The 12,572-nt window shown below is 40.8% G+C and overlaps 2 protein-coding genes across 2 annotated transcripts in view; one reads left to right on the top strand and one right to left on the bottom strand.

Annotated features, from left to right (window-relative positions):
- MRPS35 (mitochondrial ribosomal protein S35) overlaps window positions 1-2,100 on the bottom strand; it is a 28,094-nt gene extending 25,994 nt beyond the window's left edge. The window contains exon 1 of the mRNA XM_035550802.2: window positions 1,861-2,100. Within this exon, the coding sequence (XP_035406695.1) occupies window positions 1,861-1,987 (127 nt within the window). The 5' untranslated portion in view covers window positions 1,988-2,100. The remainder of the gene's footprint in view (window positions 1-1,860) is intronic.
- A 10,128-nt stretch (window positions 2,101-12,228) lies between these two features.
- The window catches only part of LOC118250065 (potassium voltage-gated channel subfamily KQT member 1-like), a 517,473-nt gene continuing 517,129 nt past the window's right edge, over window positions 12,229-12,572 (top strand). The window contains exon 1 of the mRNA XM_035550693.2: window positions 12,229-12,467. Coding sequence (XP_035406586.1) covers window positions 12,229-12,467 — 239 coding nt within the window. The remainder of the gene's footprint in view (window positions 12,468-12,572) is intronic.

Below are 12,572 nucleotides of genomic sequence, written 5' to 3' on the forward strand. Positions count from 1 at the left end.
CCATGGCTCCACCTCTTCCTTCGACACTCTTTTTGTGCTAGTCTCAGGCCCATCTATCTTGCCTCTGTGTAAGTTTCAAGCTAACACATTGTACTGTTTTTCTTTTTGAATTTTACATGGGGAACATACTGATGAGTTTGTTTTCTGCCATTTTACATTGCTCATTGTGCATATTGAGCAGACACAGAGAAGCAGCAGCATAAAGTAACACAAAGTTTACTCTTTTTTAGCAGGCCTGAACCATTAGACTCATTTTTATTTTTTTTTTTTTTAAATCAACTGCCTTCAGTTGGACCTCTGGGAAGGGACTCACAGAAATACAAAAGCCACCAAATCCCACTGGGTTTTTGGTATAAACAGAAATCTTCACTTTCTTGCCTTCAAACACACACACACAAAATAATAATTTGCAGTATTTTTGTGAAATACTTAAAAAAAAAAAAAAAAAAAAGATTCTATAGTAGCCAGACAAATGAAATTTGCTTTCAGCTATCATGTTTGGGCGGGGGGGGGCTTAATTTTAGTATATTGTCGCTGTTTTGCTTTTTGAGGATTACCACATTACTATGCAGTACACATTTAGCAAAAATCACTGAATGGACTTTCCAAGTGGACGCTTTTGTTCTCATTGCCTTGTTAATTTGTTTTATACCCTGTTGTGGTTTAGCCCGGCTGGCAGCCAAACACCACACAGCCGTTCGCTCACCCTCCCCCCTCCCTCTCCGGGATGGGGGAGAGAAACGGGAAAGTGAAGCCTGTGAGTTGAGATAAAGACAGTTTATTAAGACAGGGAAAATAATAACAATAATAATAATAATAATAATAGTATTAATAGTAATAATGTGTACGAAATAAGTGATGCACAATGCAATTGCTCACCACCCGTTGACCGATGCCCAGCCTATCCCCGAGCAGCCGGCCCCCCCCTCCACCCCGGCTAGCCACCCCTATATATTGTTCAGCATGACATCAGATGGTATGGAATACCCCTTTGGCCAGTTTGGGTCAGCTGTCCTGGGTCTGTCCCCTCCCAGCTCCTGCTGCATCCCTAGCCTGCTCCCTAGCAGGACAGAGCGAGAAGCTGAAAAGTCCTTGGCTTGGTGTAAGCACTGCTCTACAACAATTAAAACATCAGCATGTTATCAGCGCTCTTCTCATTCTAATCCAAAACATAGCACCCTGCCAGCTACTAGGAGGGAAATTAACTCTGTCCTACCTGAAACCAGGACACACCCCTAACCCTCATAAGTCTCAGAAAAACTCATGAATTTCACAGTTCTTTTGTCTTCCTTATCTGTATATTTTAAGACTCTGATTCTGTTCTTCCTCCTCCTGCTATACAGAAATCTAAAACAAAAAAACACATATGGGTCTCTACAACAGCTAAGATAGAGTTCCTTTTACCTGTTATTGCCCCTTATCATTTTTTGTGGTGCAGTCACGCATAGACACACTTCGCTCATACCAATCTTATTCTGTTACAAAGATTTCCGATTAGGACATCTTTTACTCCTGCAGTGCCCTGAGCCTCACCATCTGACAGCACCCAAGGGCCCTTTCCAGTAGCCTGGTCTCCTGAGCCTACACACCACAGACGTCCACACAGCCTAGGAAGGCTGTACCTTGCTGGTACAACCCTGCCCAACAGGGTTCCGCATGTTTAGACCCATCTGGGCTCAGAACTGGCAGAACTGCCCAGCTTGGGCAAACATACAACACACGTTCCTCGGCAAACCATGACACCCCCATTCAGAACACTCAAACTCAGACAACGCACTGCAGCTCCGCTGTAACAGGAACACAACACCTCGCTTGCAAACGTGAGCCAGGCGCGACCCGAGAGCCGGCCCCCACCCTCACCTTCCCGTTGCTGGCCTTCCCCAGTGCTGCCGGCGGGCACGGAGGAGTAAGCCGCCAGCCCGGCCGCCCGGCAGTAGCGGGCGAGCACGGCCCACGGGCCCAGCCCTGCCAGCGCCGCCACCGCCATCTTAGGGAGCTCTGCGCCCGCAGAACGCCCCCATTCCTCCCAGCGGCACGGAAGCTGCTGCGGGCCAAGATAGTTGCGAAGGCGAAGCGCTCTGGGTGGGGTTTCCTGCCCATAAACGGAAGGGGAGGAAGGAGCAGAGAGGCTAAATAAAATGCTGAAAAGAGGTTTTATCCCTTCTGGAAGAGGGGGAGGAGGGAGGGGTAAAGGGTAAGGAAAGCGAAGTGGGATCATGCTCGGCTTTGCTTCTGCCCTCTGCCGTCTTATCGCCACCTCTGTCCTAGCACCAGCGGGTCTCTGGGCCAGGGGTGCTGTGCTGTGTTTCAGCTCGTATTTCTTGCCGAAGGCAGTTTCTCCGGCTCATAAGCAGCTATGTGTAACTTCTCAGCGCCTTATACGACTTCCTTTGTGTCCTTGTGTGTCTCTATGTCCAAAGCAGGGGAATCGTAGAATCCTAGAATCAGTAGGGCTGGAAAAGACCTTCAAGATCATCTGGTCCAACCATCCCCCTACTATCAATGTCACCCACTAAACCGTGGCCCTAAGCACCAGGTCCAACCTTTCCTTAAACACCCCCAGTGAAGGTGACTCCACCACCTCCGTGGGCAACCTGTTCCAGTGCCTGACTACTCTTTCTGAGAAGAAATGTCTCCTCATTTCCAACCTGAACCTCCCCTGGAGCAACTTGAGGCCATTCCCTCTATTCCTATCGCTAGTTACCTGTGGGAAGAGACCGACCCCCAGCTCCCCACACCTTCCTTTCAGGTCGTTGGAGAGGGCAATAAGGTCTCCCCTGAGCCTCCTCTTCTCCTGACTGAACAACCCCCAGTTCCCTCAGCCACATCTCATAGGACTTGTGTTCCAGGCCCTTCACCCGAGAACGGAGGTGACACAGGCACAAGCAGCTGAGGAGATATGTGAAAGTGGAATTAAAGAGCAGAGGTCAGCAATGTGGGATGAGATAGGTCAGACGGAAATGCAGCTACCACCAGCACCACAAGCCTGTAAGCAGGATGGAGGCAACTAACAGCGTCAGCTCTCTGTGAGGACAGACTCCTTCAGCTACTCCTGTAATCGAAACTCACTTTATTACTGTGTTGGAGCAGCATTTGAAATCATTTGCTTTTAGAGAGGATGAGTTTCTTCCCAATGGTGCAATCAGAAAGCGCCATGCACAACTTCTGAGTGTTTGGGACTGTAAAGGCCACGTGCCCAGCCATGATAAACTATTGTTTCACAGCACTTCTTCAGAAATCAATTGCTCCTTCAGCAAAATGTGATCAGGTTCTGCCCTGTGGTAGTTCAAACTGGAAACCAAATGATCACACTGTCATATCTGTAAATCAACCTATAAATGGCTAGATTATTCAGGTGTTTTTCTGCTTCTCAGAACCTGCTGGGTGCAGGTGCGTTACAGCAGGTTTTTTGCTGTTTTTTTTTTTTTTTTTTTTTTTTTCTGGTTTCTTTTGTGTAGCAATATACTTGTATCCCTGGTCACAGTCAAGGTTTCTGGCTTTATTTGCTTCAAATTACCACGTACCCATAATTTAGTTTACCTTTCTGATTATTAATATAGCATTTCACAGTGACTTCACAGTTACTTCATCAACAGTAACATAATCATTGTTCAGAATGCACTCAATAATGGATAATTGTTAATAGCTGAAATTAATTGCAACACAAACTTTTCAATAATAGACTTTCTGCAAGTTTTCTATTAATTTTACAAAATTTCAATTCTGGAATATCCATCCTATTGCTAACAGCATCTGGTAAAAAGACGAGACATGCTGAAATTATTAATAAGCGTCTAGTAATTGCTATAAACTAAGATTAATTAATTGAAGTTTATAAATCTTCAAATTCTCAGAAAGGTAATTCTAATGCTAAGGTGATCAAGGATCAATGAGAGCTAGGCATCGGAGAGAGGACTGGGGCTTGAGTGCTCCAAGAGGTTGAATCTATCCTGAGTTACAAAATTGAATATTAATAGTAAGAATCACATACATACCTCTGGAAACACAGAATATATATTCTTCATGCTAATTACATGGGCTGCATAGCACTGAATATAGCACTGCATATTGCACTGAATAGTATATAATAGGTTCAGAAATATCCCTTATAGATACTACCTGCTTCTCCAATTTAAAAGAAAGCATTACTGCATTTTCAGTCTCAGAGTATTTGTTATGCACACCCTATTGACTTCACAATGATATGTCATTGTCAAGGTTTGGAGAAACACTTTCTGTGTTCACACACACCTACACTCCTACCTGTTTCCTCATGACAGAAACCTTGCAAGTCAGCTTATGTATAAGAAGATGAAATGGAGAATACAGTTTGTATATAAAGTTTGATAAATCTTTGGCTATAACAATATATTTAGTGAACTTCACGAATACTAAGCAATGATTTAGGCAACTTTACTGAAGTCCTGCTGTATATTCTTACAAGAATGTTCTTGTTCTTGCTGGAAGACACATTTAATTTTAGCTTATTTTACTTTCCACATTAGGGTAACATAAGGAGAGATCTTTTGTTGTTGAAACCATACAGTGCCAGGAACAGAACCAGATCCAGCTGCAGGTGTTATATGTTAACTAGGAGTTCTTATTTCATGACTTTAGCATTGGTCACTTGCATGTGTTGGACTGCAGTATGAAAAGTTACTGATTTATTTTAAAAACCTCTTCAAATTTTTCATGCTTGTCCTAAAATGAATTCAGTTAGTCACAGTTATTGTTTAAACATCAGCTTTCAGTGGAATGATCTACGTTCAACACATTGCTGTTCATGTTAGGTTTTCTTCAAGAAAGTGAACATCCAGTATACTTTAAAAGGGTGTTTTAAAGAAGCATTTAGGGGGTGTTTTAGTTGCTAGAATAAACATCTCTCAGAAATCCTGACTTCTAGAATAATTTTTGTCAAGGCAGAATCTTTTCTACAGCTACTTTTAAACAGATCAATATGTCTTGTCACAGATTTGTTTATATTGTGTTGGCTTGGCCAAGCTAAACACAGTCACAGACTTCTCCAAGGTAGACAGAAGTAGATTGAAGTGATGAACTGAAGTGCTGAAGTACCTCAGATACAGATTTTCCTTGCTGAACTCATCATATTCAGCTTATTCATCACCACATTATCACTTGTTTGTATTTGTGATACTTTGAAAACCACTGATGCAAAAGTAATGCAGGGTTATATGAATAGGCTACAAAATCCACTGGAGTGAAACAAAAAAATAGCCCACCCAATCAGAGCTGTTTTCTTATTTAAGAAAAGCAGAAAAAAACACCTGCCAGTACTACACCTGCTAGTACTATTATTGGGGGGGAGGTGGGTGGGGGGTGGAATTGCTTATTTACATTGCATTTCCCTTAAGAAAGATTGCTGGGGCCTGGGTAATCAATTGAATGTTGTGTAGTAGAGCCTACAGCTTACAGAAAACAGCTTTACAGGAATCTTTAACTAAAACTAACAGAATATCTTAATCAACACTTTAAGCTCACACATATAAATGTATGGTGCACAACTGTACTTACCCTTAAGAGAGCATCGTTATCTTTCGCATTCTTCTGTTGCAACACACAGTTCCTATGAAAAAAAAAATCTATCCTGAATCAATAACTATATTTTTATCCATCTTTTCAAATACTTATAATAAACATCCACTTTTAATGGTATTCTGTTACTACAGTAATACTGACAACAGTATCCTTCTCCTCCAATGCATCAGTAATGTTTTAAACAAACCCAATAACACAATGCTAGGACACTTAATATAATTGAAAATTGGAGTCAAGTAACAGTTGAGGTTCACTGTAAAATAATTTATATTGTCTCTTATTATTTGAAAGCTCTCCATGACTGCTATCTGATACCTCTTCATCAACTAGAATAGGTACAACTTTTCAAGCAGTAATTTTGTCTTCATTTTATGCAACATAAACATATTATCAAATACTTTGCCCTTAGTTCATAAAATTTATTTAATGTTTTTATTCTCATTTATTCAGGTATTAAAAATAATATGGGTTTCTGTGAAGATATACTATAACATAATTAGTTTAAGAATTCTGACCTAGTAAATAGCGCTAACCTCAAAGAACTGCACACCAGGCTGTTCTCTATGGTCCGGGTAGAATAACATGAGATCTGCAGAATTTTGCTCCAGCATTACAAAAAAAAAATTCTCATGTAATGCATTATTATTATTGCTTGATTTATGATAGTGCCTAAAATGGCAAACAGGATCAGGACCCTGTGTTGCTGGCTTTCAATAAACAAAATATTCTTACTTACCATATAATGCCAAGTTAAAAAATGCACTCATGATATAAACTTCTTATTTTCAAGATTTTGGTTTAACAATTCCCTTCTTTCCAAAAGACTACTGAAATGGCAGAATAATTAGCAAGGTTGCATGCTTTGTCACATTTGTTTCATCACAATGCATGGTTATTACTGTGCCCAATGAGATCAAGAATGGTGATGCCTGAAGCCATGACATCCCAGGATTATTTTCTTTCTGGTATGGATCTCCTGAACTCTTGAATATCAGAACTGTTTTTACTGGGGCCAACATTGTCTTTACCATATAGCTATTAAACCATACGGATCACTGCTCTGTGAAAACACGTGTGATGTATACTTCCCATGGCACATACAGCCTGTGATGGCATTGGCAGAGATTAATACATTTGAAACATGGCTGAACTATGGAGCAGAAGGCCTGGAACTGAATGCTTTTCGCAGTTCCTTCCTACAGAGGAAATCACACTCCTTTGCCAACTGTTTACCACTATCCTTCAGCTTTTATCTCCCCCCTCCTTGTACTGGGAGACAGCATAAAGTACCAAGTCACATGAAGTACACATTATATATTCTTTGTGGAAAGTTTGGAAAAGACCTCTAAGATCATCAATTCCAACCTTTAATCCAGTACTGAAAAGTCCACCACTGAACCATGCTCCTAAGCTCTACATCTATACATTTCTTGAAGATTTCCAGGGATGATGACTTAACCACTCCCCTGGGCAGCCTATTCCAATGCCACACGACTCTTCCAGTAAAGAAGTTTCTCCTAATATCCAACATAAGCCTCCACTGGTGCAACTTGAGGCCATCTCCCCTTGTCTTATTACTTGGTGCTTGGGAGAAAAGACCAATCCCCACCTCACTACAACCTCCTTTAATGTAATTGTAAAGTACAATAAGGTCTTCCCTGAGCCTTCTTTTCTCCAAGCAGAATAACCCCAGCTCCCTCAGCTGCACCACTTAAAACTTGTTTTCTGGACCCTTCACCAGCTTTGTTGCCCTTCTCTGGACATGCTCCAGCATGCCATTCTTGTAGTGAGGGGCCCAAAACTGAACACAGTATTTGAGGTGTGCCCTCACCAGAGCCAAGTACGAGGGGACAATCTCTTCACTAGTCTTGCTGAGAACAATATTTCTGATAGAAGCCAGGATGCTGCTGGCCTTCTTGGCTACCTGACCACACTGCTGTCTCTTTTCAGATGCTAATGACCAATATCCCCTGGTCCCTTTCCACTGGGCAGCTTTCGCATTCATTCCTCTTTGGGCTCAGCCACCCAGCCAGTTTTTAACCCAACATAGCGTACACCTATCCAAGCCTTGAGCACCAGCTTCTTCAGGAGAATGCTGTGGGAAACGTTGTCAAAAGCCTTACTGAAGTCTAGGTAGACCACATCCACAGCCTTTCCCTCATCCACTGCGCATCACCTTGCCCTAGAAGGAGATTGGGTTCATCAAGCAGGACCTGTCTTTGATAAACCCATACTATCTGGGCCTGATTACCTGGTTGTCCTGTGAGTGCTGCATGATGGCACTCAAGATAATCTGCTCCATAAGCTTCCCCAGAACTGAGGTCAGACTGACAGGCCTGTAGTTTCCCCGATCCTTCTTTTGGCCCTTCTTTTAGATGGGCATCACATTTGCTAGCTGCCAGTCAATTTTAAGCATTTCTTGAAGAACCTGTATTTTCTGTTTTGTTTTTCCAATAAAATATTTTCATTTCAAACAGAGAGAAAATATCTACATAACTGAAGGAGTCAATCTTAATTTCTTACAGCAATTCCATCACGGAAATGAGGCATTTACAGAACTGTTAGATACTACTCTGGGACAAGCAGTTAGCCTTGTAGAATATCTATATTAATACTAAAATAATAATTATTGTCAACATGCATAAAAGGCAATTTAGCCCCTCAGTTCATCCCTTATATCATAAAATGCTACAATATATTTTAATTGTCAAGTGTTTAGGAGTGAATGGAAGCCCAGTGTCACCTTTGGCCATGCTTCTGATATCATAGTACACAAGCCTTGATAATTTATATTCAGCATGTCCTTGCAATGAAAAATATTGGTATTCATAGTGCACATTATGTGGATTGCAAAATGTTCTATGGATGATTGATCTTCTTAACATATTTGCTAGAAAGGTGTTTATCTGGAGTTCAGAAAGGAAAAGTGCAGAGAGATATGTTATATGAACTTGGGGCTTAAGCAAATACCCCATTCCAAGATCCCTAATTACCCACAGTAAACTTTGGTTTACAGTCCATTGTAAGACCATTGGCTCACAAGCCTGGGAAGCTCAAAAGCAAGCAGGGATTGGCATTTTGCATCTTACAGGCAGTCTATGCACAACCTCTTCAAGTCACACAACACGGTGAATTTGTTTACCAACAAAATTATTGCCAAATAAATAATAATAATAATAATAAAAAGGATACTATTGCTAAACCAGAAAGCTACTTGACAGCAAAGTCTAACTTCAGTTCAGGAAGTGGAATTCACAATCCCAAAGCAGATGTTGAAGGGCACTGTTTGCAGAAAGCTTAGGTCCTGAGAATGGTATTTGGAATGAACAAAGGAACACAGGAATGTTTCTCAAGTCTCATCCTTGTCATCTCCTTGTCAGCCAGAAGAGGTTTGCATCTGCATCTCAAAACCAGACATGTGCTTCCCCATCATGCCCTTTTGAATACGAGTTATCATGCTGGCTCTGCCGTGTACTAAATACAATGCTACCCGTGTGGAATAGATATGCTCTGAGCATGTGGGCTACATCAGGGTTAAACATGAGTTGAGAAGTGAGGCCAGCCATAAAAGCTGCACTTCTGTGTACATGCAGTTGCAGAGCCTTATACGCTTATACAAGTTAACAGGTGACGACTTCAGCAGTTAGACATTCCCATAACCATGCATTTCTGTTTCACCTAAATCATAGGTTAGTTAGGTGACTAATTGCCTTTTCAGAGTTTGACCCAAAGATGTGATATACATTTATGGGGGTGAAGGAACAAGTTCACGTCTTCCACAGTTCAGTCTAATAAAATCTAAACACTAAATCATTATCTTTTGCCTGGTCAAAAAATAAGAGTCAGATGTCCCATTTTCTGTTTTTTTCAGTGATTTCAGACCAGCTGCTAATATGTTGAGTTTCCACATTTACATTAAAGCTGTAAATGTATTCTACTTTTCCCTCAGAATAAACAGATTTTAAACCATAAAATATCCAAGATATGTATTGGTTTTGTTGGTTTGTTTGTTTGTTTTCAGATATTTTTCCCCTGCACACTTTGATTAATTATTTACAGCTCGAACAGTTATATTCGGGAGAGGTCAGAGGTTAGAGTAGGTAACAGTTTTTGCATTTAGGAAATTATCATCTGGAAAAGTTAATACAGCAGAGAAGTTATTAATTGATGTGGAAGGCATTTCAAAGAGGAAGCATGAGCAAAAACCTAGTGAAGGATTTCCCGGGCTCCAATTGGGTATCAGTCCTTTTCAATGGCTCACTGGTACTATCTGGAATACTATATTCTGGTGCTGCAGAGCCTCCAGCTAGCTTGAACCAACACCAAATTCAAATTGTAAAAGGTGTGAAGTAAAGAAATGCTAATATTAACCCGTTGCAATTAAGTGTATGCAGATAAGAAAAGGAGTGGGCATGATCCTCAGTAAAATTAAGTTGTTGCTTGTGATTGCTGGTTTTGACAACAGGAAGAAGCACAAGTAAATTGCCAGAAGTGTCATACAGTTCTTTCTCTGCCTTTTCCAAGAGCAGCCATATACGGCAGATAAAAGGGAGGGACCCTGCATTACTCAGGGTGGGACTTGATAAGCCAGGGGGCAGAGCCAGGCAGCAGCTTTGCCTGCACCTATCCAGAGAATCTGCCATATGGAGCTGAGGGAGCAGCAAAGAAAAGGAATAGAGGAACACACAACAGGAGAGTAGGTACTGTTTGCATTTTTTTTTTCTCCTGTGCTTTATTTCTGATTTTGTGGGATCCCCTGTTTTGATTAAGCAGGCTAGCAAATGTGTTTCGGGTAGTTTTGTTTGGAACTGCTGGGTAGCCAATCCCTGCTGAGGCTACATTGACAAGTGCTGGTAACTTGTTGAGGTAGCCTCAGCACCATAAAACAAATTATACAGAGGGAGTGAACTTCTGATGGATGTTATTTTCTTGCTTTAGGTCAGCTTGGCTGGGGAGCTTTGTGTTTTCGCTTTATTGTTTAGTTCCTACAGCTTTTCATTGTTAAGAGAACAGATGAGGGAAAGGAAGTATTTCTCTATCTGCTATAGAATTGATGTAGAAGTACATCAGTCCATGTTACCATTACCAGTGTTAAGAAATGAGCACATTGTAACAACCCCAGTACTCCATGTAAAAATTTTATAGAGTAATTTAAGAGGACTTGTTTAGATGTACTACAATGGAAGCTTATCCGTTATGCAAGAGGATGTTTAAGCAACAGAAAATAACCCTAATTTAAAAAGAGGGGACAAAGGAAACTTTTTTTCTCTCTCTCTCTCAGTTCTGATGAGGCTAAATAACTCAAAGTATGGGTGTGAGTCTCTTCTGACAGAGGAGCAGTCAGATGCAACCCCTAGGTATAGGGGCTTTAGATTGTGGATGACACAGTACATTACAATATTACATTACAGACATAATTTTGACATTAACATCAGCAGTACCTGGTGCTTTGAAGTTAAATGTATCTTTCATCATACCTCTAATATTTTTAAAACTTTCATAACATTTTCATTTTACTGAAGCATTTTAAATAAGGAAACTTTTCATGGTTGTGTGTAAGAAATGAGGCAATACAAATACTGACACTTCAGAGAGACAGCTGCTCTCAGTCTGTCAAAAAGATTAATATTGCTGCACATATCTGTACATTAGCAGCAATCTAGGTCTGTCCCATGACCAATATATACTGAACTATAAGAGACTTATTTTCTGTTCAATTGTTTTGAGAAAGTACCTAGAGAATAGCAAGTTTAGCAGCAAACTTTAAATGGCTTGAAGAAAATCAAGAATCGGGCCAGACATCTTTGATCTCTTCCCTTGTAACAATATTAACCTCCCAATGATATTTAGCATTAATGGCATATTCCTTTTCACATGTGAGGAAAAATTGTGTATGAGTACAGTGGATTGCAAGATCAGTTCTCATGAAGGGATTGAAATAATTTATTTTATTCTTAAAATCTTTCTGTAACATTGGCTTTCTAGGTAAGATATCTTGCTATGTAGGTGTTGAAGTTCAAAACCTCCATCTAGTGTGCTTCAGGCAATAGTAACGTTATAAACGCTGGGAAGCTATCACAGTTCCACCTCTAAATGGGACAATTCAGGATCTGCTTAGCTTAAAATAATATCATGGGATCAGCTCTCAAGACAACTCTGCTGCTGTTTGTGATGTTGCAGTATTTTAATAGTTTTAAGCTTCCTTCTTAAAAAATGTAACTTTGATTCTTAATTTTCTTTCTCTCTCCAGAAATCTTAATCTCTCTCCTTTTCTAGACCATTACATCTGGTGCCTAGCATGTGTAGTTTGTCTAATAAGTTGTCCTTATTTAATTTCAGAGGTTCTGAGTGACACCAGGTGTCAGGCTGACAGCTCACGCTCTTGTGTCACAGAGAAGATCCATGATAAAAGCAGAAAGTCACCTTATCAGCTGCTGGAGAACGCCCTGGGCAGGGAGGACATACAATACCTTCTTCCCTGACTTTAAATATTGATCAGGGTTAGTAATACCTGCGCATTGCTACAGAATGTCCTGTGATAACAGAGAAACCATTGAGCACTCAATATATAACCTCTGTGGACAGGTCCAAGGCTCCACTTCCCAATTTAGTAGTCTGAATGGAAATAGGAAATCTGCAACCTTGCTGAAAGTCAGGGGGAGCTCAAGCAACATGCAGTACTCTTCAGTGGCGCTGGGTCCAGATGCCCCGGTGAATAATGGATCTGGAATTCCCTGTAACCCCAAGGAAGACACGAAGGTTTCAGCTGTGACAGCAAGTGAAGTCCACAGGGCCTGTACAGCAAAGTGTTTCCATAGCCGTTATTTAACTAAAACTAGTACACAGGGAAATGTCTACAACTTCCTGGAGAGGCCCAGTGGATGGAAGTGTTTTATCTATCATTTTACTGTGTAAGTACCTAGATTTTTACATAATCTTTGGTTTATGAAAAATTTGAAACTGTCCCCTTGATTAGCTAGAAGTCACAGTACGTTAGCTCCAAGGCTGAAAACTGT

This window comes from Cygnus atratus, chromosome 1 (assembly GCF_013377495.2).
Source record: "Cygnus atratus isolate AKBS03 ecotype Queensland, Australia chromosome 1, CAtr_DNAZoo_HiC_assembly, whole genome shotgun sequence".
NCBI classification, from domain to species: Eukaryota; Metazoa; Chordata; class Aves; order Anseriformes; family Anatidae; genus Cygnus; species Cygnus atratus.